At 37.8% G+C, this 27408-nt stretch overlaps 1 protein-coding gene across 2 annotated transcripts; it reads left to right on the forward strand.

The window, feature by feature from the left end:
• On the forward strand, nt 1–25734 carry LOC114651850 (C-C motif chemokine 4 homolog). 2 transcript variants are annotated; one of them, XM_051928225.1, is made up of 3 exons: nt 1–173; nt 1848–1965; nt 25081–25734. In XM_051928225.1, the coding sequence occupies exons 1-3, from the start codon at nt 98–100 to the stop codon at nt 25196–25198; spliced, it is 312 nt and encodes a 103-aa protein (XP_051784185.1). In that variant the 5' UTR covers nt 1–97; the 3' UTR covers nt 25199–25734. The 2 variants fall into 2 exon arrangements, with proteins under 2 accessions (XP_051784185.1, XP_028657709.1); XM_028801876.2 differs by lacking the exons at nt 1–173; nt 1848–1965 and adding exons at nt 20345–20549; nt 22494–22611.
• The last annotated feature ends 1674 nt before the right edge of the window (nt 25735–27408 follow it).

Here is a 27408-nt window from a genome sequence, read left to right on the forward strand (position 1 = left end):
CCCCTTTGTCAGACCCTTTAAAAGGTGGTCAGAGTCCAAAGCAGCTTAGTGAAAACTGGGTAATAATCAACAGCAGCCAGTCTACAAATCTACAGAAATGAGGGTGCAATCTTGCTTCTTGGTTGCCGTGGCTCTTATTCTTGGAACCTTATGCTCAGAAGTGTTATGTCAACGTAAGTGTCTATTTATGATCTGTACTGTATATTATAAAGCTGCGCTCAGCGTGTCAGGAGGTGTTCTGCCATCGGGGTCTTCATTGTAATGCAGTCGGGTTATTCACAAGTGTACTGGAGTTCTGATCGCATAGTGAAGGCACCTAAAGAAGTGAAGCTTCTAATAATAATCAGAAGATTATTGACATGCCTATTCAGTGTAGTCTATAATTCTTTATAAAAATGAAGAATCTTTGATGAATATTGTACATAAACAAATATAAGTCCGATGTGCCAGAAAATGAGGGGAGCCCATTAGAGGTCTGCTCAGGGTCTAGGCAGCTGCAGGGCAGCAAGTGAAAGTTAGAGATGAAAATAAACTCTTAATGAAATAGAAACAGTGTGACGATTCCTAGGGCCTGGATTCGATTCCTGGTGATTAGAATTTGGTGCAGTCTAAGTGAGTGTGGATTTAAGTAGACGGGGTGGCATTTCTCCAAAGGTTGTATCTGCCAATGATGCTGGCAGCACTGGCTCTGGCTCTCCACAACCCATTAAAGCAAAAAAAGAGGTTTAAAATTCTGCCACACCAAAATAATGATTATGAAATATTTGCTTTTAATCAGAAAACATGCATGGGTTTGGTTTTTCAAAGCACTTCATACTACCATTGCTTAAGCAAGCAGCAGTGAATAAAGACTGCCCAATCCTTTATTAAAGAAGCTGCTCACTAAAACAAGCATAGATTCATAAATATAAAAATGTATTTACACAAAGCAAGTGAACAAAGCCCTGTATAGCCTTTATCTTTTCACATTTGTTTATCTTCAAATACAGGTTGTCCTGTTCAGTGTCTATGCTGTGTTTGTCTCAGTTTTCCTCCCAAAGATGTGCAGATTGCGTTAGTTGGCAACTCTGAATTGATCACGTGTGAGTAGTGAATAGTTTTCACGAATGGACCCCGTGAAGGGCAGGTGACCCGTCCAGGGTTAGTTGCTTCTTTGAGCCCAGCATTACCAACGGAGACTCTGGGCCCTAATGTAGCCTCGAGTTTGATTAGGTGGGGGTGACAATTTTATGTTATGAAAATATACACTACTAAATTTATAAATTAAGATGTGCTACACTGGGCTCCTAATTTACTGAATGGCACTCAGAATTGTTCATGCCATTTGAGTTTATTAGGGAACATCAGCTGCTTTGCTTTGTGACTGTGGTGTCGTCTCTCTCTGTTAGATAAAATGTGCTTTTTACAGACTGCAAGATCAAAGCAATAAAGAATCACTTAAAAGAAAACATGCAATCATTAGGGTCAGCCATTCCACTGTGAAGCAGTGCAGAATATTTTTTCAGAATATCATTCTGTTCATGTAAAAATTACTCTTCTTAAGTACAGCATTGTACATTTCAACTAAACCACCACATTAAAAACAATACCTGCTAAACAATGAAATTTCTTACCGACTTTTAAAGTTTTCAGATAAAACCAAATGGAATATTACATTTTACATTTTCCAGTCTTGGACTTTAACTGGCAGGATCTTCTCTGGCAAGGTGCCCTCAGCTTAGAAGACAAGTAGTGTTTGTTGTGCCAGATGGTGCGCAATAGCAGTAGATGCAGTGTAACAATTAAAATAATTCTAGGGTTTCTTTCAAATGAACGTTTCTCATCTTCTTCTTGTTTTCATATTTCAGTTAATAATGCACAAAAGCCAGAAGTCTGCTGCTTCAAGTTTCAGAAAACTCCAATACCGAGGCACTTGTTGGTTGGTTATAAAGAAACTCAAGATGACTGTCCAAACCTGGGTGTGATGTAAGAAGATAAAACAATTCTATTTCAATTCAAATCTGAAATGAAGCTGAATGTATTGAAATGCACAAATACACAGATTATTGACATGCTAATGACGGTCATTGCAAATTTTACAGTCTGTTGAGCAAACTCTGTTATGAAAAAAATGTGCATATTTACGCAATTAGAATTCATTGTGTATAATTTGTCTACGCAACAAGAGGACTGCATTTTGGCAATCCTGAGTGCTCTTGAGCAGTTGCACGTTACTCTCTAGCAATAACAAAGAATGGCTCTTTAGTGACGCTTGCTGCTGTTTAAAACATGTGGAGCCCAAAGCAATACATTCTAAGACACCTAGACAGAATACAGACTGCCACGTCCACCCTTTTTAAAAGTGCTGATCATCTGATGAATCAGCGTTCTTGTTGCTTTTACATTAAACTAATCCACATTTACTACAAACTTTCATTTCATGTTACTCTCAATTTTTATTTATTCCTTTCATCCCAAGAGACACTTTTCCTAACATTTAAGCTTACGAGATTAGAGATTAAAAAAATAGTTTACAAAACAATGTTTATTTTCTTTGTATGGCGTTTATTGTTTAAGAGTAGCTTTCATCTTGAAAACACCTCTGAAATTTGTATTTAGATATACAGTGCTCTCTTAGATTGGTTTATTAAGTGTGGCTGTTAGACAAGAAGAATAGAGCAGGATACTGATGTTTACTGTATTAATGTACTATCATTAAAAAATAATTTGGACTGTATCTGAGTTTTGCTCAAATGCACATTTGCCACCAAAGTATGTGCATTGGCTGACTCAAACGTAATATTTTGTTAAATGCAAATTTTACAAAACCAGACACCAATATCTCTTATTGCAAGGTTATAGACTTCCATCCATCCATTTTCCATCCCGCTATATCCTAATACAGGGTCACGGGGGTCTGCTGGAGCCAATCCCAGCCAACACAGGGCACAAGGCAGGAACCAATCCTGGGCAGGGTGCCAACCCACTGCAGGACACACACAAACACACCCACACACAGACCAAGCACACACTAGGGGCCAATTTAGAATCGCCAATCCACCTAACCTGCATGTCTTTGGACTGTGGGAGAAAACTGGAGCGCCCGGAGGAAACCCACGCAGACACGGGGAGAACATGCAAACTCCACGCAGGGAGGAAAGGTTATAGACTTTCCTCATATTTTACTTAAAATGTATGGAATAAAAAATGTGTGTTAGCACAATCAGCCAAAAAACTTTCTTGAAATTCAAGATGATATATTTTAATGAACCCTCCTGATCCAGTTCAGGGTTGTTGGTGCTGAGCCTCAAGAGCCTGACAGGGAGAAACGCTCGATGGGTCACCGATTCATTGCAGGGCAGCGCTGTGCACATAAGCAGTCACACTCACAGAAGGTCAAGTTACAGTCATGAATTACACAAACACATTTGTCATGGGGACAACACACACAAACACACACACACACACACTCCACATGGACAACACTCAGGCACAAGATTCAACCTGAGGATGGTCGACTAAAGAGGTGGTGTCAATGTCTGGTGTAAAAAAATGACAACACACACTGATTCTCCATTACATTTCACAATGTATATTTTAGAGAACATGCCGCTCAGTTTAAAAACTACATCAGAGTGATGAAAGAGGTTTATTTTTTCTTATCCGTGTGGACATTATAAAATATGGACATAATATAAAATGGTTAATTTAGGTTAAGTCAGGTAAATGAATGTGATATTTTCATGAAATTATAGGCTAAACTATAGAATTTACAGATCACTCCTTTACAGGCTAATCTACAGAATTAATAAATCAATTGTTTTTTGTTTTTTATTACAGTTGTCCACACTATTCAAAATTTTTTTTTTTGGAATTAAGGAGTAGTTGTAGTTAAGAAATTAAGTTTTATAACAGACAATGGAAGTGACACAGCAGACGAGAACTTCAGAATGTGCAACAAAGGTTAGACAGTCAAGTATTAAGAATAAAATAAAATACCAAACAAACAATGCATGAGGTTGTGTGAGGAAACAGAATGTTTCGGAATAAAATAATACCAAAAAAGGAAGGTTAACAAACAATACCTGTAAGTGCAAAACAGTAAACACATGCCAACCTTTTCTCTTTGATGGGTGAGATGATGATTTTCTCTCAATACACTGGATTAACTGGAGTCAGCAAATGGTAAAATGTTGCAACTAATTTTCTTCTTGTGATTTCAGCATGAAACTAGCTTTTATCCATTTTTTAAAAATGATTAACCTCACATTCTGTATTTTACAGACTCATTGCTGCAAGTAAAAGAAAAGTGTGTGCCAATCCAGACGACGCTTGGGTCAAGAAGCACATGAAATACTTTGATCAGAAAGCACTGACTAAATAAAGAAAAGACACCTAAATTAAAAGATTCATATGCAGCTCCGCAATGCTCCCTTTACTCAGCTTTTTTCTTTAAATTGTTCAAAATAAGGGAATATAAGAATCTAACAAGCATGGCATCGTAATATTAGAATCTACTGGTCAATCTGGGTAACCAACCACAGGAAAAATGTGGGTTTTGCGCCTCTTATTTAAAAGCATGCTTCCATGAACTTACTAGTAATGTTTATAAAAAATTGTTTTGATAATAAAATCAATATCTCTTAAGACAGTCTTTGCTGTATCCATCCATCCATTATCCAACCCTCTATATCCTAACTACAGGGTCACGGGGGTCTGCTGGAGCCAGTCCCAGCCAACACAGGGAGCAAGGCAGGAACAAATCCCGGGCAGGGCGCCAGCCCACTGCAGGGCACACACACAGCCACACACCAAGCACACACTAGGGACAATTTAGAAATGCCAATGCACCTAGCCTGCATGTCTTTGGACTGTGGGAGGAAACCGGAGCACTCGGAGGAAAACCACACAGACATGGAGGTCTTTGCTGTATGAGAGAGAATATTTCTGGAATTTTCTTGGAGTATAAGTTCAGTTTGGAAACAAATTTCCATCTGCAGAGTTCAATGTGTTGCTTGAGTCTAAGATTATCAACACACTGTTATTATAGTCAAAGGATAAAGTCAAAAGGTTTCTATCCAGCCCCATAGGATTGGGATTCAGACAAAAGTGGAAATTCGCACAACACATAATAAGTATAGATTATCTTACTTGGAAAAAATCATTCACTTTAATAATATGTCTAAATGTCAATTTTAAATTAAATGTTTTTCTCACTTCTTTATATTGTGATCTTACTGTACATGTTTGCATTATATGCACTGTAAACATACAAACACAGAATTGCCACTTTTTAGTATTTTTTGTGATCATAAGCCAACACTGAGGAAACATCTGAATGTGTCTATGACAAGTGTGAGTGTGCCCCCCTCTCTGTCTCTTTCTCTGTATTATGTTGCAACAGTGTTTCCTCTTTTTGATAAAACTATTTATTGACTGAATATATTTAAGTATTATAAAATAGCCAATGCCCTCATACCCTGGTGGAGGTGAGAATCTGGACTTTCAGTGTCAAACCACCTGCGGAAGAAATTTCTGTAAAGTAGAATGAGGAAAGGCGGGAAGCCTCCATGAAAATTAACTTGCATTTCTAAAACTATTGAAGAGAGAGTTCCCTTTGTTGACCAAGCACTGAAAATTATACCTGGAGTATGTATTATCCTCTTAAGGCAATGGAACAGGAATAACTTTATATAATATACTTTATATAACCTGAGTTTGTGTTTCAGGTCAAATATACATGAAAGAAATAAAATGTATCAATAAAAAGATGGAGAAGTTGGGTACCAGTAATCTTTGATTTTCTTCTTCTATGTATGTACTGTACCACAGCATACCTTTCAAGAACTAATAAATAAACTTCTTGGCTTAAATGTCTGGTATCTTCATGTCCTGTATGTACATCTCTGTGGTCTAAAAAGGCCTGACATGCACAACTATACACCCATCTACTTCATGAACCTGCTTTTTCGATTTTAGAGATGCCATAAATAATAAATGAATCTGGATAAAGACAGGACAGGGCATAATCATGGAGGGAATCATCCATATAGTCACTTTCAACACATAAGTTTCGGATCACTAGTTCGTCTAAGCCTAACATAGTACCTCTTTGGGATGTGAGAAGAAACTAAAGTGTCTGGAGAAAATGAATGTGTACCTGTTTGATTACTGTACTTATTATAGTAATAACATGTGAAGGTTACTCCTGGAAAGCACTCTAACAGTTTTTTCGGGTGATAATGGCCACCTACATTTCAAAATGAATATTGAAAATTTCCTCTGTCTACAATATTAGATAGCAACTAATAATATGTCTGCGTAATGCCTCACTGGGACCATGACAGCCAAGGCAGAACTTTTCATTCTTTTTCATTTTCTTGCTTTATAGTCATATAGTCTGATGTGTGCTCAGACCAAAGTGTGTGTGTGTGTGTGTGTATATAATTATTTTTTTATTTAATTATGTACCGATCTAAATATATATTTATTTAAAGAGCTTGTGTAGAAAGCCAAATTTCCCCTGGGGACAAATGAGACAAACAAAGTTTTATCTATCTATCTATCTATCTATCTATCTATCTATCTATCTATCTATCTATCTATCTATCTATAAAATATTTCCAGTATAATAAATTAATTAAAATGAATCAGATCATTTACAACAGAAACCATACCCAACCACACTCCTCCAGCAACCACCCCTACCCGAACTTCATTATAGAGGAGCTTCATTCGCAGAAGATTTGTTGACCAGGGTAGCACTCTCTCAATCTCAGATCTTGTTCGACCTATTTTGGAATTTACAGTTACAGGTTAAACTTTCCAATCTGAAAGAATTGAGATAATCTTCTTTGCGATTTATGAGGAATGGGAACAAATGCAAATGTCTCAACTTTAAGAGAAATAGCCTTCATACCAGGTTAAGTCTAGTCTTTTGTCTAACAGACACACTGAGTGACTTAATTAAATCTGAAAAGGCACATAAGATTTTTAGGATACCTTATATAGTAAAGAAAATTCTTTTTGAAGAAAAATAAATTCCATGCATACAATCAACTTGAACATATTGTATACAACAAATGGCTTCATAAAAAACAAAAATGAAAAGAAAATGTAGAAAGTAAAAAAAAAGGAAAGCAACAAAACTGAATTCAACCCCCACCCAAGTGAAAGAGAGGTCGAGCCAACCGTATGTGCAAAAATAGAAATAAAAAACCAACAAAAACAAAGTAGGGAAATTATTCTTTTTCCCAAATAAATTAGGTCTTTCCGTATCGTCTAAGCAAGAATTTAACCATTTTTCAATTTCAAGTAGAATATTAACACCAGTTACCCGGTGACTTATAACAGGTGGGCTAGGATTGTTCTGTGTGTGAGTCGTGTGGTGCAGGCAATGATATTACTATAAGCCCATCTGGGAGTACACCAGAAACAGCTGTTAATGTGTTAGGAGTGATTGTGATACCAAAGTTGTCTGATAAGCATGGAAAGATTTTTGTCCAAAATGATGTTAATTCAGTGCAATTCCAAAACACATGACCTAGTGAGGCAGGAGCTCGATTGCAACGTTCACAGGTTGGCTCTTGCCCTGGATACATTTTGGACAACGTGATTGATAAAAGATTCTACGGTGAATAATTGTATGCTTTGTGCATATGGAGCTCGAGTGTATTCTATACATGACTGCCTTCCACTGCTTTCCAGAGATAATAAGTGAAAAATGCTTTCCCCACCGTACCCTTGGATCTTTGAAGGAAGAGACGTTAGTATGTTTTTATATATTATTGAGATGTTGTCTGAGTCTTCAAGACTAATCAGTATTTCTTCTGGAATAGAAATGGGTGGGTAGGATATTTTATCAAAATTTCTGATTTAAAAGTAATGGAAATATTGTGCTGCTGGGAGTTAAATTTGAAGTGTCATTGTTTATAAGATGCAACACCATTATCTATATATAGTTCGCTAGGTGTTTTAACCCCAGACATTTTCCTAAGATTAAATGCTGCGTAGGTTTGAGAGGGTAGAAACCCACCGAGTTAGTGCCTCATGGATAGGCAAACCCCAGTCCGAATAGGGATGCTTACTACAAGCAGCGTCCCCTGGCAGTATCCATGGCATCCAGCAGGGTTGTACTCTAGAACCATGATACCCAGATTACCCTACTGGTATGCACATGGGTGCTCTAGCCCCAGGATGCTGCCACCTGCCAAATTTAGGGAGAATGCAGTTCTGATAACTAGTCTTCTCTTATCCGTCCATTTCACAAGGGTTTTGCACACACAGGAATCCCACCAACTTGGTCGGGAGATCAGTTCCACCCAGCTGGCACTCTAACCTAAATACACATAAGATCAGCTGGCTTAGATAATAAGAGAACTATTGCTGTTATTCACAGGCTTGTAGCTGGCAGAAAGTTGTGGTCAGACCTGCCCAGTTGTGACACAGGTTTACATTTAAAGGCATTCACATTTAAATAGAGATGGTCCAGCTTGTTGTGGCCATGAGTGGAACATGTTAATAGAGGCTTGTTTGTTCCACTCTTCACCTGGTTGAAGTCACCAGCATTCTAGGGACAAAATGATTTATTTATTAGATATTAGTAACAGTGTGAATCTTTTCTGTTGCTGAGCTAATAAACATTAATCAGGGAGATGTAACTTGTCTCCTAGATAGCAATGTGGATGAAGCGTGGTGCATATTTCAATGTACAGATAACACATTTCAGTTTCAATTATAATGTGCTTGTTTTTTAACAATTGCTTATTGTTGTGATGTGAAATTTTGCATACAAGTTGATAAATATTTTGTATGTCTTTATTTGTAACTTAGACAAAGCAATGTAATATAAGTGTTACAATATACTTAATAACAGCAATGGTTTGATGGTTTAAGAACCCCTTCCCCCCTTTTAGGAATGAGTCTCTTTGTAATTTTACGACAGGGTTGAGGGAAGTGCCTCAAACAAGTTTGGCTAATATTTCTCTGCTGAAGTCTCTCAGTCAACCCCCACACAAAGCCAGGCTGCCTAACTGCCAAACTTTACCTTAACATATGGTTTTGGGGGGCAGGTATGATGATGTTCGCTGCCCCATTGGTCTGAAGTATGGCTGTTTGGAACTGGCTTGTATCAGAAGCAGTTAAGTACGATGACGCCCTATTGGCTCTAGGGGTTGGACAGAAAGCCTATAAATTCACTTGCTTTACCTCACCCTCTCTCTCTTACCAAACTGATGAATGACGATCCCACACCATGAAATGAAAAGGACAACACAAAGAAGAGCATAGCTCAGCAGCCATATTGAGACAGGCATGCGGCCTGTTGTGAAGAAAGCTGACCAAAAATGAAGACTTAACTAGAGATATTTTAAGTAACTAACAAGTCTGTGTGCTGCCTGAAACTACACATCACCATTTATCAGGTTGTATGGTTGCCAATATTCAAATGTACTTTGCATATTGTTATTATTTATGAATATTATTGGGATTAATAAAGTATCTATCTATCTATCTATCTATCTATCTATCTATCTATCTATCTATCTATCTATCTATTATAAATAATACATTATTTAAATTGTAACTTAACTCCTGCTTGTCTTTTACTACGCCTAATTGCTTGAGGTTATCAATGCAGAAGGGAAGGTGAGGAGAAGTTATATGGTACAATATCTTATAAGCAGTGGTAAGTCTGTGAGATTTGAGGCATTCTGACAAAGGCTACATATTAATAATACAAAAGGGGAAAGTAGAGTAATATATTACTCTACCAAGACATAACACTTATTCACATTAATAATTTAATTATTATAAGTATTATATTCATATATTCATTAGACTTTAATTTATATTCTCCTCCTTATCTATAATAATAAAAGGCAAAGCCCTCACTGACTGACTGACTGACTCACTGACTGACTGACTGACTGACTGACTCATCACTAATTCTCCAACTTCCCGTGTAGGTGGAAGGCTGAAATTTGGCAGGCTCATTCCTTACAGCTTACTTACAAAAGTTAGGCAGTTTTCATTTCAAAATTATACGCGTAATGGTCATAACTGGAACCTCTTTTTTGTCCATATACTGTAATGGTAGGCAGCAAGATGGCCGTAGGAGACTGAGTTGCGTGTCGCGTCATCACGCCTCCCACGTAATCACGTGAACTGACTGTGAACTCAGTACGTAGAAAAGAAGGAGGAGCCCCAAAGAGCGCAGAAGAAAACATTCGTTACACAGTTGACAAGGCAGCGAAACAATAAGAAGCGAGTGAGTGACGCATACAAGCATCTTCATAAGACACGAGGTATAAAAAAGCACGGTGTAAACCGTAAGTCTAAATTAACTTTATAGAAACGCTCCCGCTGCCGTTTGCAATACCATATTCGCGAGATACAAGTTTAATGAGAAGACACGAGGTATAAAAAAGCACGGTGTAAACCGTAACCTTAACTTTATAGAAACGCTCCCGCTGCCGTTTGCAATGCCATATTCGCGAGATACAAGTTTAATGAGAAGACACGAGGTATAAACGACAGTTTGCATCACTTTGTAACAGAGTTAAAATTGCTGTAGCGAGAAACTTTTAACTGCCGGGTCTTAGCTAACATTAAATAAACCCGTGGACATCGCAACATCACACAAGAGAGTGGCTCACGTGAAGTGACTGAACGCAGCAGGAGTGATCACTTCCATTAATGAAACCTGTTCAAAAAACACATTACACAATTGATAAGGTAGGAAAAGAATATGAAACAAGGCACGGTATAAACCGTAAGTTTAAGTTTATAGAAACGCTGCCGTTTGCAATACCATATTTGCCCCTGCGAAGCGCGGTGATTTTGCTATATATATTAAACTATTTCAACCATTGTATGATCTGCTTCTTGCAACTGAAAGAGGGCACCGTGGCAGAAGTTAGCCGACTTGCTCACCAACCACAAGCGTTACCTGGTAGGTAACCACCCATACAATCAGATTGTGAATCAGACTACGAATGCCTGCAATGTAATTACCCCGATCTACATGCTGTCAAATGAACGAACCACACGCCGTAGCACAACGTTAGGGGCTTCGCCTCTACGTCCGAGGATCGATTCCCGTAAGGGAGTGCCGTGACTGTGTACTCCTGATGAGCCCACAATTACGGCGAAACACGTGTCGCATACTATGCATCTTCAAAGCACGGTGTAAACAGTAACTTTAAATTGAGTTTATAGAAACGCTCCCGCTGCCGTTTGCAATACCATATTAGATGACTTTGTAACAGAGTTAAAATTGCTGGAGCGATAAATTTTTAACTGCCGGGTCATGTCGCGTGTTCTTGGGTAGGTACACCAAAAAATTTATACATTTATGCATGTAATGGGCAAACAAAAAATGTACTATACCCGAAAGCACTACAGTAGTACTCAATGTATCTTTACTTCTTAAATGTTAATGTTTTACTGTTTAATAATTTATACGATTCTTATATGTTATTCAGATTCTTTTATCAAAATACCAGTAACAGTGCACTGCACGATAACGTGGAGTGAATACACTTGACATGACCATTCATAGTATTTATCCTCTTTCTCTGTACGTTTACCATTCGTTTGCTCAGAGGTTGATGCGCTTGCTGCTTAATGAGCAGCTGTTCACCCTAGCGTCCCGCTGCTTCTCTTCTTTCGTCGGCATCTTTTCCCGTTAAAACTGATTTCTTTTAAAACTTAGTATGTTTTCTTTAATTTTTCAGTTAAGCTGGCACTTGAGTCTTCAATCTGCCTCAAGAATGATTAGTGAAGGTGGTAGACAATGAAAACGTCAGCCGTACGCATCCGCCACGCACGCACTGGTGCGCGCAGCTCTGAGTTGATTCTACAATAAAATAAAATAAAGATAAAAAGAGTAATAACTTGCACCACCGCTATTCAATTACACTTGCCTAACGCCTCTCCTAAGGGGAAATACTGTGGGATCTGGGCATCCGTCAAAGCAGCAATCACAAGCCCGATTACAAAGCGGGAAGCTGTGATTTGTCGTCTCCCTCCCATGTAACAATCACAGCCCGTGTTGCAACGCACTATGTATGTACAGTGGTGTGAAAAACTATTTGCCCCCTTCCTGATTTCTTATTCTTTTGCATGTTTGTCACACAAAATGTTTCTGATCATCAAACACATTTAACCGTTAGTCAAATATAACACAAGTAAACACAAAATGCAGTTTTTAAATGATGGTTTTTATTATTTAGGGAGAAAAAAAATCCAAACCTACATGGCCCTGTGTGAAAAAGTAATTGCCCCCCTTGTTAAAAAATAACCTAACTGTGGTGTATCACACCTGAGTTCAGTTTCCGTAGCCACCCCCAGGCCTGATTACTGCCACACCTGTTTCAATCAAGAAATCACTTAAATAGGAGCTGCCTGACACAGAGAAGTAGACCAAAAGCACCTCAAAAGCTAGACATCATGCCAAGATCCTAAGAAATTCAGGAACAAATGAGAACAGAAGTAATTGAGATCTATCAGTCTGGTAAAGGTTATAAAGCCATTTCTAAAGCTTTGGGACTCCAGCGAACCACAGTGAGAGCCATTATCCACAAATGGCAAAAACATGGAACAGTGGTGAACCTTCCCAGGAGTGGCCAGCCGACCAAAATTACCCCAAGAGCGCAGAGACGACTCATCCGAGAGGTCACAAAAGACCCCAGGACAACGTCTAAAGAACTGCAGGCCTCACTTGCCTCAATTAAGGTCAGTGTTCACGGACTCCACCATAAGAAAGAGACTGGGCAAAAACGGCCTGCATGGCAGATTTCCAAGACGCAAACCACTGTTAAGCAAAAAGAACATTAGGGCTCGTCTCAATTTTGCTAAGAAACATCTCAATGATTGCCAAGACTTTTGGGAAAATACCTTGTGGACTGATGAGACAAAAGTTGAACTTTTTGGAAGGCAAATGTCCCGTTACATCTGGCGTAAAAGGAACACAGCATTTCAGAAAAAGAACATCATACCAACAGTAAAATATGGTGGTGGTAGTGTGATGGTCTGGGGTTGTTTTGCTGCTTCAGGACCTGGAAGGCTTGCTGTGATAGATGGAACCATGAATTCTACTGTCTACCAAAAAATCCTGAAGGAGAATGTCCGGCCATCTGTTCGTCAACTCAAGCTGAAGCGATCTTGGGTGCTGCAACAGGACAATGACCCAAAACACACCAGCAAATCCACCTCTGAATGGCTGAAGAAAAACAAAATGAAGACTTTGGAGTGGCCTAGTCAAAGTCCTGATCTGAATTCAATTGAGATGCTATGGCATGACCTTAAAAAGGCGGTTCATGCTAGAAAACCCTCAAATAAAGCTGAATTACAACAATTTTGCAAAGATGAGTGGGCCAAAATTCCTCCAGAGCTCTGTAAAAGACTCATTGCAAGTTATCGCAAACGCTTGATTGCAGTTATTGCTGCTAAGGGTGGCCCAACCAGTTATTAGGTTCAGGGGGCAATTACTTTTTCACACAGGGCCATGTAGGTTTGGATTTTTTTTTCTCCCCAAATAATAAAAACCACCATTTACAAACTGCATTTTGTGTTTACTTGTGTTATATTTGACTAATGGTTAAATGTGTTTGATGATCAGAAACATTTTGTGTGACAAACATGCAAAAGAATAAGAAATCAGGAAGGGGGCAAATAGTTTTTCACACCACTGTATATGTATATATGTGTATGTGTGTGTATATGTATGTGTGTATATATATATATATATATGTGTGTTCATATGTGTGGGAAAGCGAATAGTAGACGTGACGTAGTATCTGTGTACCAAATTTCAAGTCAATAGGTGAAACGGTTTGCGAGCTACAGCTCATTTAAAATCCTGGACAGACAAACTAATAGCCACGGTACTGTTTTATAGAAGAACATTTTAATGTTTAATAATTTATATTTATATGCAATGTGCTTCTTATATATTACTTCATATTCTCAAATGATAATGATGTTAATGTTGTTTATATTGATTTCTATGTTATTGTAAGTGCTCTTTATTTGTGGAAAAATAAATTTGGCAATTAAACTTATTTTATACATACATTTTATTTTTTTCTCTGACAACACAATTACATTGACAATCATGTTACGTTATTTTTAAAATGTTTCCTTTACTTTTTCATAACCTCTTTAACACACTACTTCTCCGCTGCGAAGCGCGGGTATTTTGCTAGTACCTTATATTTCAGTGCTCGAAGATGAATTCACAACCACTACCACTATCTGGTGAATCTCAGGATGTTTGATTATATTTCTATTGTAAAATGTTTACCGCAACATATTCTTCAAATAAAAAATAAGATAAGTTCTAGGTGAAAATGAGCAAAGGTGTCTTCTCTGAACACTAATGCTTGTCTGCTAAAACCTTACAGTGTCACTTTACTGGGCCACAAAGTTGGACACATTTAAGAGTGTTTAAGTGTTTCTCAAAACTACTAAGCTCTGTTTAATCAGTTTTTCCCCCAAGCAGGTATTTTCCAAAAAACACCTCTCACTAGTAAGAACGAATGATACAGCAAATATGAAGATTTTTTCAGCCAGTTATACAAGTCCATATAACTGCTTGTTAAGAATAAGTCATATCCTTATTTACTTTTAATTAATAAATACAGTAGCATCATCTGAAAAATTGACTGCTCCAAGGATCTAAAGACAGAAGACTCCTTGATGCTATTAAAGTTTCAGTAGACTTGATGGAGCAAAGTTTATGGGTGATGGGCTTTTAATGTCATTTATTTATCATTCAACCTAGACCTAACATCAGTTAGTATGTAAAGGTGCGTGGTTTCTCTTTCAGACTCCACTGCACATGCCACTTCCCTTCAGCCTGTCCTAGTTACAGTAAAAATTGAGGAGTCCAAAACTCACTGAATCTGGTGCCATTTCAGGAAGGATTTTTAAATCAGTGATATTCCTGTTAATTGAATTTGTAAAAGTAAGATATATACTATAATATATTCATTAAAAACTTCCACATTTAGTTTATGAAATGAACATAGCGTCAAGACCTGTAAAAGCTAATATAGAAGACTAACTGTGTTACCCGGCCTCAGTTATTGCGTCAGTGGGCCTCAGTTATTGTGCTATGTAACTTTGTAATTATCTTTTATAACACACGTATGCATGGGAGATATACGTATATAAAATAGAACTATTTTTCAGTTGGACCAGGGGGTTGACACTGTCACCTGACCCTTTTTCCTTTTGTTCCTCTGCAGGCCACCTGAAGAACACTGACTCCCAATGCCCCGTTTTCCACACTGTGCACTGGCTTTGCTCATGACCTGATGCTAACCCCAATTATTCTTTTATGTGGAGTTTTTTTTTCTCCAAACCCTACTCTATTTATAATTTACTATTTTGTTTTAAAATGTATTTGTTTACATTTTTGTGATATACTAGCAAATTATATGTACAACTTAATAAACATATTAAAATAACTACAGTATACCTGAAATAACAAAACACTATTGCTGCATGCAGAAACAACAGACTGGCAGAAGAAAATTTGAGGTGTCAACCAGGTTGTCACATTTAATGAATAAATAAAATAAAAAAGAATCGCCCATTTTGGTGTCGTTGCTCTGGTCTTTTTTGGTGAAATTTACAACAGAAAAAGATAACTTTTTAGCGTGGGGTCAGTTTGATCAGGAGTTCCATTCAGTGGGTTGCCCTTGTAAAAATGATGTCTCCTTCCGGGAAGCTAGGGATCTTATGGACAGGGTACCAGAAGGGGCAGAGTCAGATGCCCTCACTGGGCAGTTCCTCTGTGCTTCAGGGAAAGAAGGAGAAGTCAACGTTAGCGATAGTGCTCCCTCTCTTCCTTACGGGTTATTACATACCTTAACAGCGCCCATACGGCACTCACATGGACAATGACTATTTCATGACAATGATCTCTAGTGGACAGGCATTTGAACTTGAGCACATGCTGTAGCATATTTTATGCCAACTTCATTATAAATGACATGGAAAAGCTTTTAAATTGATCTCCAAATTCGCCACATCTCAACCCAACTCAGCATCTGTGAGATGTGCTGGAACAACATGTCTGATCCATGGAGGTCTTACCTCTCAACGTACAATTAAAGCATCGGCTGTTAATGTCTTGGTGCCAGATACCACAGAAGACATTCAGAAGTCTTGTGGAGTCCAAGCCTTGACATGTTAGAGCTGTTTTGATGGCATGAGTGGGACATACACGATATTAGGTAGGTAGTTTTAATGTGGCTGATCAGTGTACTCACTCATCATTCATAATGTTCTAAAAGAAATGTAACTTGCACATCAACATAATTACTTTAGGGAAGGATTACTGTACAATGTTAAACACAGCTGCCTCACAGATCCAGTATTTTGGGTTTGAACTTTGCTCTCAGTCTGGCTTTTCCTCCTGGTACTCTAGTTTAACTCTCAAATCCCTAAAGTGTGCAAGTTTGGTTAACCAGTGACTCTAAACTGGCCCAGTGTGGGTGAGTGGGCCCTATGATGGACTGGGGACCCTTCCAGTGTTGGTTCCTGCCTTGTGCTTAATGCTGGCAGGTTAGACTTTACTCTGTATGATATGGGCATGGAGGGCTTAAGAACATAATATTATGGGATGTTGTTTATTTCTATATAGATCATTTTGGAATAATGCCTTTTTCAATTACTGTAGAAACCATGATATTGAACAAATAAAGCACATTGTTCATAGTAAGAAATTATTCTCACAATCACAGATGATATTTTTTTTATTGAATTTATTAAAGGCAAGTAACATTTCATACAAACAAGTCAAACTTAACAAAACTAAATTCAATTCAATGCCCGACCCAAGAGAAAGAGAGGAAGGCCAATAGTCAAAGTAAAACTTTAAGAGTAGAAAAAAGGGAGGAGAATCCTTTTCCCTAAAAAATGTTATTGATTAGATCCTGTCAGGTTTTTCAAAAAGTTTTGAACAGATCCTCTAAGTGAGAATTAGATTTTTTCCAATTTCAAATAGTATATAAAATCAGATTCCTACTGAGCTAAAGGATGTGGGCTAGGATTCTTCTGGTTAGGCAAGATAAGTCTACATGCTAGCAGTGAAATAAAGACAATTCCAGTTTTTTTGTCCTTCACCACATTAATTCCACCATACACAGCTGTTAATGGATTTGGAGTCTGATAGGCAGTTAATGATTTTGTCCCAGAATTATGTTAATTTGGTGCACTGTACTCTGGGATCTTTGAAAGGAAGGGACTTTAAAATGTTTTTATATATTATAGAAATGCTGTCTAATCAATATTCCTTCAGGAATAGAAATAGGTGGGAGGTGAGGAACATTGGGCAGATTTCATTTAGCAAAGTTTCTAATTTGGAAATAGTGGAAAAATTGTATTGATGGGAAGCTAAATTTGGAATGTAATTGTTCATAGGATGCAAAGACATTAATCATGTACATTTTCCAAACATTTCAAACTGCGTAAGTTTGAGAGGGGGGAAAAAGATGGTTATTGTATAGAGGTGCCACAGATAAAAGCTTTTCTATCTTCAAGTGCTTCCTACATTGGTTCCATATTCTAAGTCAATGAAGGACAATTGGGTTGTTAGTATATTGACAATAATTTATATTTACTGGGGTACAAAGCAAGGAATATAAAGATATATTGCACAATTTTATTTCTATTGTGGACTAAGTTTCTGTGTGTTCATCTATTTATGTCAATGTCCAGGTTTTTATAGCTTGAAAATTTGCCACCCAGTAATAAAACTGAAAGTTCAGTAGAGCCATGCCAGCTTCTGCTTTAGGTCATTGTAGAGTCGCCCTTTGGATATGTGGATGTTTTGAATTCCAAAAAAATGAGGTTATGGTTAAATCTAATATCTTTAAAAATGATTTGTCAATGTACATGGGGATGCTTTGAAATAGAAAAAGAAGCTTAGGAAGGATATTCATCTTCATCTTAATTCTCCTTGCTAAAGTGAGATGGAGGGTAGACCATCTACGCATGACTTGTTTAACATTTTTCCATGCAGATAGCAATTTTTTGTTGAAAAAGAGCTTTACATTTACATGTGATGTTTACCCCTAAGCATTTAAACTGATGTGTGATGTTTAAAGGGAAGATGTCCAATTTAATGTTGTTTGCTGGAGAGTTCACTGGGAAAAGCACACTTTTATTTAAATTAATTTTGAGTCCAGATATCTTTTGAAATTCGCTAGCGCTGTTAGGACTGCCGGCACAGAATTTTGTGGATTTGATATATGTAGTATTATATCATCTACATCCAGTGATATTTTCAGTTCAAGTCCTTCTCTTAATCTCACATGCATTTCAAAAACGAGCAACCAATGGCTCAATGGCGATTGCAAACAGCAGTGGTGACAGCAGGCATCCTGAGGATGAATTTGTTGCTAAAAACAATTAATTTGCTTGGATACAAATTCTTTAAAGTTCTTGTCAGCTAATAACATGGGATTAAGACTCCAGCTGCGAGATGAGTATGTGGGGGCATACTGATTTTAGCTCCATAATGTCCTTGCAAGATTTGATCGTGGGCAAAAATCAATTCTTGACTGACAATGATGTACTGGGGAGAAGAAGGAATATGTTCTTAAAATTGGATTTTGAAATCTCCTTGGGTCTGATAAGTTACGATCAATTACAAACCATGTAGTTGTTTCTGCAGTGTTTTATGTTATCCCCCTGTGGCTGAAGTCCTATCCAGGTCACAGTTAAAGTCTCTGGCCATTATAATTGTGTTCACATTAGGAATGGATGCAAATATGTTTTGGATGAAGTCTCTATCATCCACATTGGGTGGGTATATATTTATCAAAATAACTTTAAAATTAAATCAGTTACCTATAACGATTGCATATCTCTCTTCAGAATCACATACCATATCTGATACTACAAATGAAATTGTTCTGTGAATTAAGATCCCCACACCTCTAGTTTTCTTTGTATAACTGGAGTGGAATATTTGGCCAGTCCAGTCACATTGCAACTGAAACTGATCCTGGTTTAATAAGTGAATCTCCTGTAAAAATACTATCTTGGAGTTTAGACTTGTTAGGTGAGAGAATATTTTCTTTTTCTTTAATTTATGATTGAGACCTTTGACATTCCAGTTCACAAAGTTCACTGTTTGGTCATAGAGACATCGCTTCTAAACTTTTATTGACATTTTATAGTCTTAAATTAAGGTAGCACATGCATTATTATTACTATTAAGATAGCTTTAACCTTAATATCCAATTTTTCCAGGAGTTATAGCTATGAAGCCTATTATTGTGTTGGTACTTACAAGTGTGGGGTAAAAAGGATAAGATTCGAAATCGCTTGCTCTCTTTCTCTCTCTTCCCCACAGCTTCCTCACTCCCCCCCCCCCCCCCCCCATTTTGCCTCCCTAAATGAGGCTATCACACTTCACAAAGTCCCAGTCCTCTGACATACCTAGAGACAGAACACGTCCAGAACAAAGCAAGGCCCCCAGCAACAGTTTAGAAAGATTAAAGTAAAGATATCTATTGGCAATACAGTCCAACAAAGAGGAGATTTGGAAAGCCAATTTAAAGATGTTCACCATATTTTATTCATATCAATATATTTTTAAATTTAATGTACTGTAATTGGAAATACCCCCATTTTGAAAACAGAGTACAAGTAAACTGATCTGTGCACATTTTGTGATTCATTTTACTCACTCAGTGTGTGCATCTTGTTAGTATTTAGGGGCAAATGCAATTTGTAAAATTCTAGATGAAGAATTCTTAGGCACCATACAAGTACTATACAAGTCATATTCTAGTAATAATAATAATAAGAGTTATCTTTTTCTCCCTGTATATGTGTTAAATTTTTTTCTAAGCACTAAGGTCTTCATCCCATGCACATTGTGAGTGGTTTCAGTTGTCTGTATGAATGTGTCCTGCATAATCCTGTCTGTTCAATCCGTAGCCTCCAGCTATCTGTCACCTCTGAACTGGACTGAGCAGGTTTCAAATGTCCAGGGCCATTTTCCATCATGAGTTCATGGTGACAAGAAAAGCCCTGAATTGAATGAGTGAGAGAGAAAATGGATGGTTATTAACATGTACGTCAGTGGTGAAGAGAACACAAAAAATAAAAGTGTGATACATTAGAGTATTGTTAGAACAAAATGCGTTGAACAACAAACACACATATTTAAAAAAATAGATGAAGCTTTTTATATTCAGTTTTCAATAGACAACGAGGTTAACAAAACTAATAATTTCCTGCCCAAGCACCAAGTGCTTTTTTTAACAACAGACATCACCAGAAGAACACTTAATGTTGTAGGTTTTTTTTTTCCACTAAATCATTAATTCAGCCTGCCACGGTAATGGCAAATAATGCAAAAAAAAAGAAAAGAAAAAGAAAAAAAAAGCTTGGTCAAACCCTTTAAAAGGTGGCTAGGGTCTAGAGCAGCTTAGTGAAGATTTGACAGCCAGTCTACAAATCTAGAGAAATGAAGATGCAATCTTGCTTCTTGGTTGCAGTGGCTCTTATTCTTGGAACAGTATGCTCAGAAGTGTTAGCTCAACGTAAGTGTCTGTTTAAGATCTGTACTGTATACTATAACACTGTGCTCAGCATGTTAGGAGGTGTTCTGTCATCAAGTTCTTCATTGTGGTTATTCACAAGTGTACTGGTGTTCTGACTGCATAGTGAAGGCACCTAAAGAAGTGAAGCTTCTAATAATAGTCATATGATTATTAATAAGCCTATTCAGTTTAAATTCTATAATTCTCTATAAAAATGAAGAATGTTGGATGAATATTGAACACAAACATGCATGAGTCCTACGTGCTAGAAAATGAGATGAGAAGAGTCCATTGGAGGTCTGCTCAGAGTCTAGGCAGCTGCAGGGCAATGAGTGAAACTTAAAGATGAAACAGTGTGATGATTCCTATGACTTGAGTTCAATTCCTGGCCCGGGCACTGTCTTTAACATTTTTGTTTGAGTAAATTAATGACTTGAATTTGGTTCAGTCTGAGTGAGAGTGGATGTAATTAGAAGGGTGATGGACTGTCATCTCTCTAGAGGCTGTCTGTGCCTCTGATGCTGGCAGCACTGGCATCATCTCTGCACAACCCTTTAAAGGATAAAGGAGGTTTGCAATTCTGACAGACCAAAATAATGTTTATTAAATATTTGCTTTTAATCAGAAAACAAGCATGGGTTTGGTTTTTCAAAGCACTTCAGGATGCGGTTACTTATACAGTCAGTGGTGCGTTTATTTGTATGTGGTTACTATATGATGATAAATGTAAAATGTGTATTTACTCAAATGAAGTGCTAATGAAAGCTTCTCCATTTTAATTGTTTTTAATCTTCAAATTCTGGTTTATTTACTTTTCATCCTACAACCTATGTTGGCAGCCCTGGGTGAAAGTTAAAAAGACAATCCTGGGTGGGACATCTGAGGACAAACCCACACCAGGTCAGTTTAGGGTCACTAGCTAAGCTCCACTAATCTTTTTTATGGATAATTTCCACTCATACAAAGGCAGAACATTCAAGCCCCACACAGACCACCATTGGGTTAGGGATGAAATGAATGAAGAAAATGCCTTAATGTGCTTTTCAGACAAAGGTGTAAAGCTTTTTAATGTATTTGACTATAAAATAAAGATATATTGTTGTATTAGATGGGTGTTAAAGTGGTTCAGCAATTTTAAATAAGTAGGTTTGAGAATAGTGTGTTATTTATAAAAGTACTTCAAAGTGTATAAATTACGATATGTGACGCTGGGCTCCTTATTTACTGAATGGCACTCTATTCCTAATTGTTCATGGTATTTGACTTTATTAGGGTACATCAGTTGCTTTGCTGTGTGGCTGTGGTGCCATCTGCACAGCAGCTCCTTCTCTCTCTGTCTGGTAAAATGCGTGCTTTTATCAGACTGCAAGAATAAAGCAATAAAGGTTATGCAAATCATTTAACAGCAAAGCAAAGTAATTGACACAAAATTTAAAGGAAAATTTACTTTCATTTAGGGCCAGACATTCAATTCTCAAGCAGTGAAGATGATTTTTTTTTAAATATCACTTTCCATTTAAAAGCTATTCCTAAGTAAAGTCCAAGCATTTAAGTAAAAGTATCCTCTTAAGTGAAGCTGGATAAAGTACCACAGACATTAAAAACAATTCATACCACTGTCTCAGACTTCATACCGTCTTTTTAAAGCTTCCTGATACAGACAAATTGAATATTTTAGTGGATTGTGGTCTTTAACTGGCAGGATTTTCTCTTGTAATGAACTTTTTCCTGTGAGTGTCTTTAACATTAATAGCAGACTGCACTGAATTTTTTATTTCTTTCCTTATGTATGGGATGGATTTATAAAACAAGTAGTATTTGTTGTTGTCAGATGGTGTTCAATTGCAGTAGATGCAACGTACTTAATAAAAATGTAATTTGCTAAATATGAATGCATTGCTTCAAAATAACTTTGATCATTTTGTTGATGTGCTTACATTTTAGATTTTAATGCAAATAAGCCAGATGAGTGTTGCTTCAACTTCCAGCAAAAACAAGTTCCGAGGCACTTTTTTGTTGGTTATGTAACCCTTCGAGATGACTGCCCAAGCCTGGGTGTAATGTAAGAAACACATTTTCTATTTTTATTATAATTTGAAATGAAGCTTTTCACCCAAGTACATATGGTAAATTGTAAATACACACAAACACACGCACACATTATTTAAATAAAAATGATAGACTTTACAAAATTTACAGTCTAGGAATTAAAGTTTACAATGTCTTCAGTTCCTGCATGGAGTTTTCAGTGCTTAACTACAGTTTGCTTCTCAAAAATATCTGTGAGATCTCTGCTGAGATATACAGTACGCTCTTAGGCTTATCCGACAGCATAGATTCAGGCCTGAGCCACTTTTGTTCATTACTAGTGACAAGCCAGTGATTCAAGTGAAATTCACTTTGCAACAAGAATGCCTGAAAGAAAGGTGTTTTAGTATATATAAAAACATTTTTTATGCCCCATATGTTCATCTCATCTGCAACCTTGCAGCAGTGACAAAGAGGGGACTACAATTTTCATCAGGCAGATGGAGTGTGTTTGGTCTGATGGGAGGAAGCCTTCATTGGTGCACACAAAACCTAAATAAGAGCACTGGCAAGAGCAAAACCTCATGTAAGACCACAGATGCTACCTTATTTTTTTTCCCCTCTCAACTACTTCATATAATAGTTTCATTGCATTGCTGGATTACAGCGTTTGGCTAAGAGTACATCTCTAGTACAGAGAAAGTACAGTAATTGTGAAAAAATTCAGCCTGGAGATTGTGACAAATCTCCACATTTCATGTGTTCCTGAACACATTTTGACCATTTTTGCAATTATATCTTTGTGTGTATGTGTGTCTGCTTCAACAACTCATATTGAAATCTTGTCAGTCAATCAAATTGTTGGGGTTGTGACAGACATCCAGGGACCTTGCCCCACTGGGACGCCGGGAGAAGGGAAGGACCAGGAGAAGGGCAACATCTTCCCTGGAACGCAAAAGGGCAGCCTCCCTGGATTGCATGGAGGCCACGGGGAATCCAACCCTGTGGAGCTGTCCGGGCGCCCCCTGGTGGTGGCCACGTCACTTCCCTTCTCCCGGCATCCTGGTGGGGCAAGGTCCCTGGAAGTCTGTCACAGGGTAAATTCTAGAAAATCCCTAGTTTTAGGTGAAAAAGGCAGACAGAAATTAAAAACGTCATTCCTACGAGGCAATAAACTTTTATTATACCAGCTGTGTCACAATGAACCATACCAAATGTCGGAAGTATACTTCTGTATGCTCACTATAGTTAGTTATTTTGTTAAGGCCATTGATGAATGCAAATTAATTTGTCATTCTTTTGTAAAGCACCACAAATAAAGCATAAATTTATCTGAATTGTTCTCCACTCCACTTTCCTTATACCTGTTCAGCTAAAGTAGATACCACTTACGGTTGTCCGATTATAATGAAACTTCAAATCTGTACGTTTCTTACAAAATTTCAATCACTTATCTTTGTTTATTATGCAAGTTTATATGGCAAAGAACTACTTCCGGTAAATCCAGTCAAAATGAAATTTCGTGGTCAGTAATATATCACTTCCAGTCAACTAACGATAAGTAAGGATCATACAAAATTTTAATTATTTATCTCTTTTATGCATACTGTATGTAACAGTGCTGATACCTGTTAAGATATCATTTCCAAGTTATCCGTTTAAGGTGAAATTCTATATCTATGTGTTTTTTACCCTAACTAACAACGATATAAAATTTAAATGATTTTTCTCTTCTTATGATGCAATTTCACATGAAAAACTACTATACAAAAGTTCAATGAATTGTTTATTTAAACTATGCATCGGTTTATTTGAAAACATTTTTAAATGTGTTCAGGTAAAGTACCACTTCCAGTTGACGTAAGTTATCCAAAAATCGATAGAAAACTAACATTATGATATAACACCCATATGCAAATTTCTATTTTCTAGCTCAAAGTATTTTCAAGTTATCGTGTTTCTTTACATACACACAGACACACACATGATTGCAAAAATGGTCAAAATGTGTTCAGGAGCACATGAAATGTGGAGATTCATCAAAATGTTGAGGTCGAATTTTTTCGTGATTACTATACTTTCTCTATACTATGTATACAGGAAAGTAATAATACTAAAAAATAACAAAAATAGAGGTTAACAAACAATGCAAGAAGGGGCCTGAGTTGCCTCGAAAGTTTGCATATTGTAATCTTTTTAGTTAGCCAATAAAAGGTGTAATTTTGCTTGACTTTTCACTACATTCATAATGGCTAACACGGTACAACACCCTAGTACTAAAAACAATGCATATAAATAGAAACAAGAAATGCCTACCAATCCTTTCCTGTTTGATAGGACTGGCTAGGTAAGGACATGATTTTTTATACTGTGTATATTCAATTAACTAGATTCCCCAAACTGTAAAATGTTGTGTCTCTAACTTTCTTCTTGTGGTTTCAGAATGAAAAATAACCTTTACCTATTTTTTTCAAAATAATTACCTTCATATTTTGCATTGCAGACTCGTTGCTGAAAATGGAAAAAGAGTGTGTGCCAATCCAAAATACGCTTGGGTCAAGAGGCACATGAATTACTTTGATCAGCAAGCACCCAAAGGAAGTGGACAGACACCGAAATGAAAGGATTCACAAGCATCTAATGCCTCTCCCCAATGCTCTCTTTACTCAGCTTTCTCTTTCAATTGTTCTGAACAAAGAAATACCCGAATCTACCAAGCATGACATTGCAATATTAGACATCTATTGTACGCTGTGGGTTACCAAACACATAACCTGTTTATATGTATGTAAATAATGAAAAGCTAAACTTTTTACAAAAATACTCTTGATAATATAATCAATATCTTTTAAGACAGCTTTTGCCATAAATGTAGGAGCATTTCTGTAATTTTCTCTGAATAAAGGCCAGTATCATTATGCACATGCATGGTGTGAGTAGGAGGTGCAAATTTCCATCTGCAGAGTTCAATGTATTGCTTGAGTCTAAGATTATCAACACACTGTTATTATAGTCAAAGGATGAAGTCAAAAGGTCTCTATCCAGCCCCATAGGATTGGAATTCAGATGAAAGTAGAAATTTGCACAACACTTATTTAAGTATCGATTATCTTACTTTGAAAAAAGTCATCTATTTTAATAAAATATCTAAGCACCAGTTTTGATGAAATGGTTTACTTACTTCTTTATACTGTGACATACAAATACAGAATTGCTACTTTTTAGTATCGTTTCTTATCATGAACCAACGCTGAGGAAACATCTGAATGTGTCTAAGGAAGTGTGCCACCCGTCTCTTTCTCTGTATTATGTTGCAACAGCGTTTCCTCTTTTATTATTTATTAACTGAATATCCATCCATCCATTTTCCAACCCGCTGAATCCGAACACAGGGTCACGGGGGTCTGCTGGAGCCAATCCCAGCCAACACAGGGCACAAGGCAGGAAACAATCCTGGGCAGGGTGCCAACCCACCACAGGACACACACAAACACACCCACACACCAAGCACACACTAGGGCCAATTTAGAATCGCCAATCCACCTAACCTGCATGTCTTTGGAATGTGGGAGGAAACCGGAGTGCCCGGAGGAAACCCACGCAGACACGGGGAGAACATGCAAACTCCACGCAGGGAGGACCCGGGAATCGAACCCAGGTCCCCAGATCTCCCAACTGCAAGGCAGCAGCGCTACCCACTGCGCCACCGTGCCGCCCTTTTTAAAGATAGAACAACATTAAACATCCATCCATCCATCTTCCAACCCGCTGAATCTGAACACAGGGTCATGGGGGTCTGCTGGAGCCAATCTCAGCCAACACAGGGCACAAGGCAGGAAACAATCCTGGGCAGGGTGCCAACCCACCGCAGGACACACCCAAACACACCCACACACTAGGGCCAATTCAGAATCGCCAATCCACCTAACCTGCATGTCTTTGGGAGGAAACCCACATAGACACGGGGAGAACATGCAAACTCCACGCAGGGAGGACCCTGGAAGCGAACCCAGGTCCCCAGGTCTCCCAACTGCGAGGCAGCAGCGCTACCCACTGCGCCACCGTGCCGCCCCATTAACTGAATATATTTAAGTAATATTAAATAGCCAACACCATCCTACCCTGGTGGATGTGAGAGTCAGGACTTTTTAGTGTCAAACCAACTGCTGAAGAAATTTCTGTAAAGCAGAATGAGGAAAGGTGGGAGGCCCCCATGAAATTTGACTTTACATTTCTTGAAGAAACAGTTCCCTTTGTTGACCATGCACTGAACTGTACTAAAACAGTGGAAAATTATGTCTGGAGATGTATCATCCTCTCAAGGCAGTGGAACAGGAATAACTTAATCATATTTTTATATAACCTGAGTTTTGTGTTTTAGGTTAAATATACATGAAAGAAGTAAAATGTATCAATAAAAAGATGGAGTAGTTGGGTATCAGCAATTGCAGGTTAAGGACCTTGCTCAAGGGCCCATCGGAGTAGCATTCCTTCTGTCACTGCCAGGATTCGAACCGACAGCCTTCGACTTACCTGCCCAGAGATCATGAATCCAGTTTTAATTATACACATAACAGGTGGGTAAACTGTTTTGAATACTACACTGTATACTAAAAGCTACACAAATGGCTTACTCGTGGAAGTGTGTGTGTCTGTCTGATTCTGTCTGTCCGGCCTGGAAGTGCGAGGCTACAGCATAGAGCTCAAAGAAAGCGAGTCTATCGCCAAAGTGAAACTGCCGAGAAAAGAAACTCGATTAGCTGCTAATACACAAGCAAGGTGAGCACATCGGAAAAACAAAACCTCCGAGTAGAGAGAGAAACTCGCGTAG

The sequence above is a fragment of the Erpetoichthys calabaricus genome, chromosome 5, assembly GCF_900747795.2.
Source record: "Erpetoichthys calabaricus chromosome 5, fErpCal1.3, whole genome shotgun sequence".
Lineage (NCBI taxonomy): Eukaryota > Metazoa > Chordata > Cladistia > Polypteriformes > Polypteridae > Erpetoichthys > Erpetoichthys calabaricus.

Bases quoted from the DNA above. Each gene is read 5' to 3' on its own strand.
- LOC114651850 (XM_051928225.1), top strand. From the start codon at position 98: ATGAGGGTGCAATCTTGCTTCTTGGTTGCCGTGGCTCTTATTCTTGGA. The intron at 174-1,847 runs GTAAGTGTCTAT...TTCATATTTCAG, and splicing joins CTCAGAAGTGTTATGTCAAC to TTAATAATGCACAAAAGCCA. The intron at 1,966-25,080 runs GTAAGAAGATAA...TTTGCATTGCAG, and splicing joins TGTCCAAACCTGGGTGTGAT to ACTCGTTGCTGAAAATGGAA.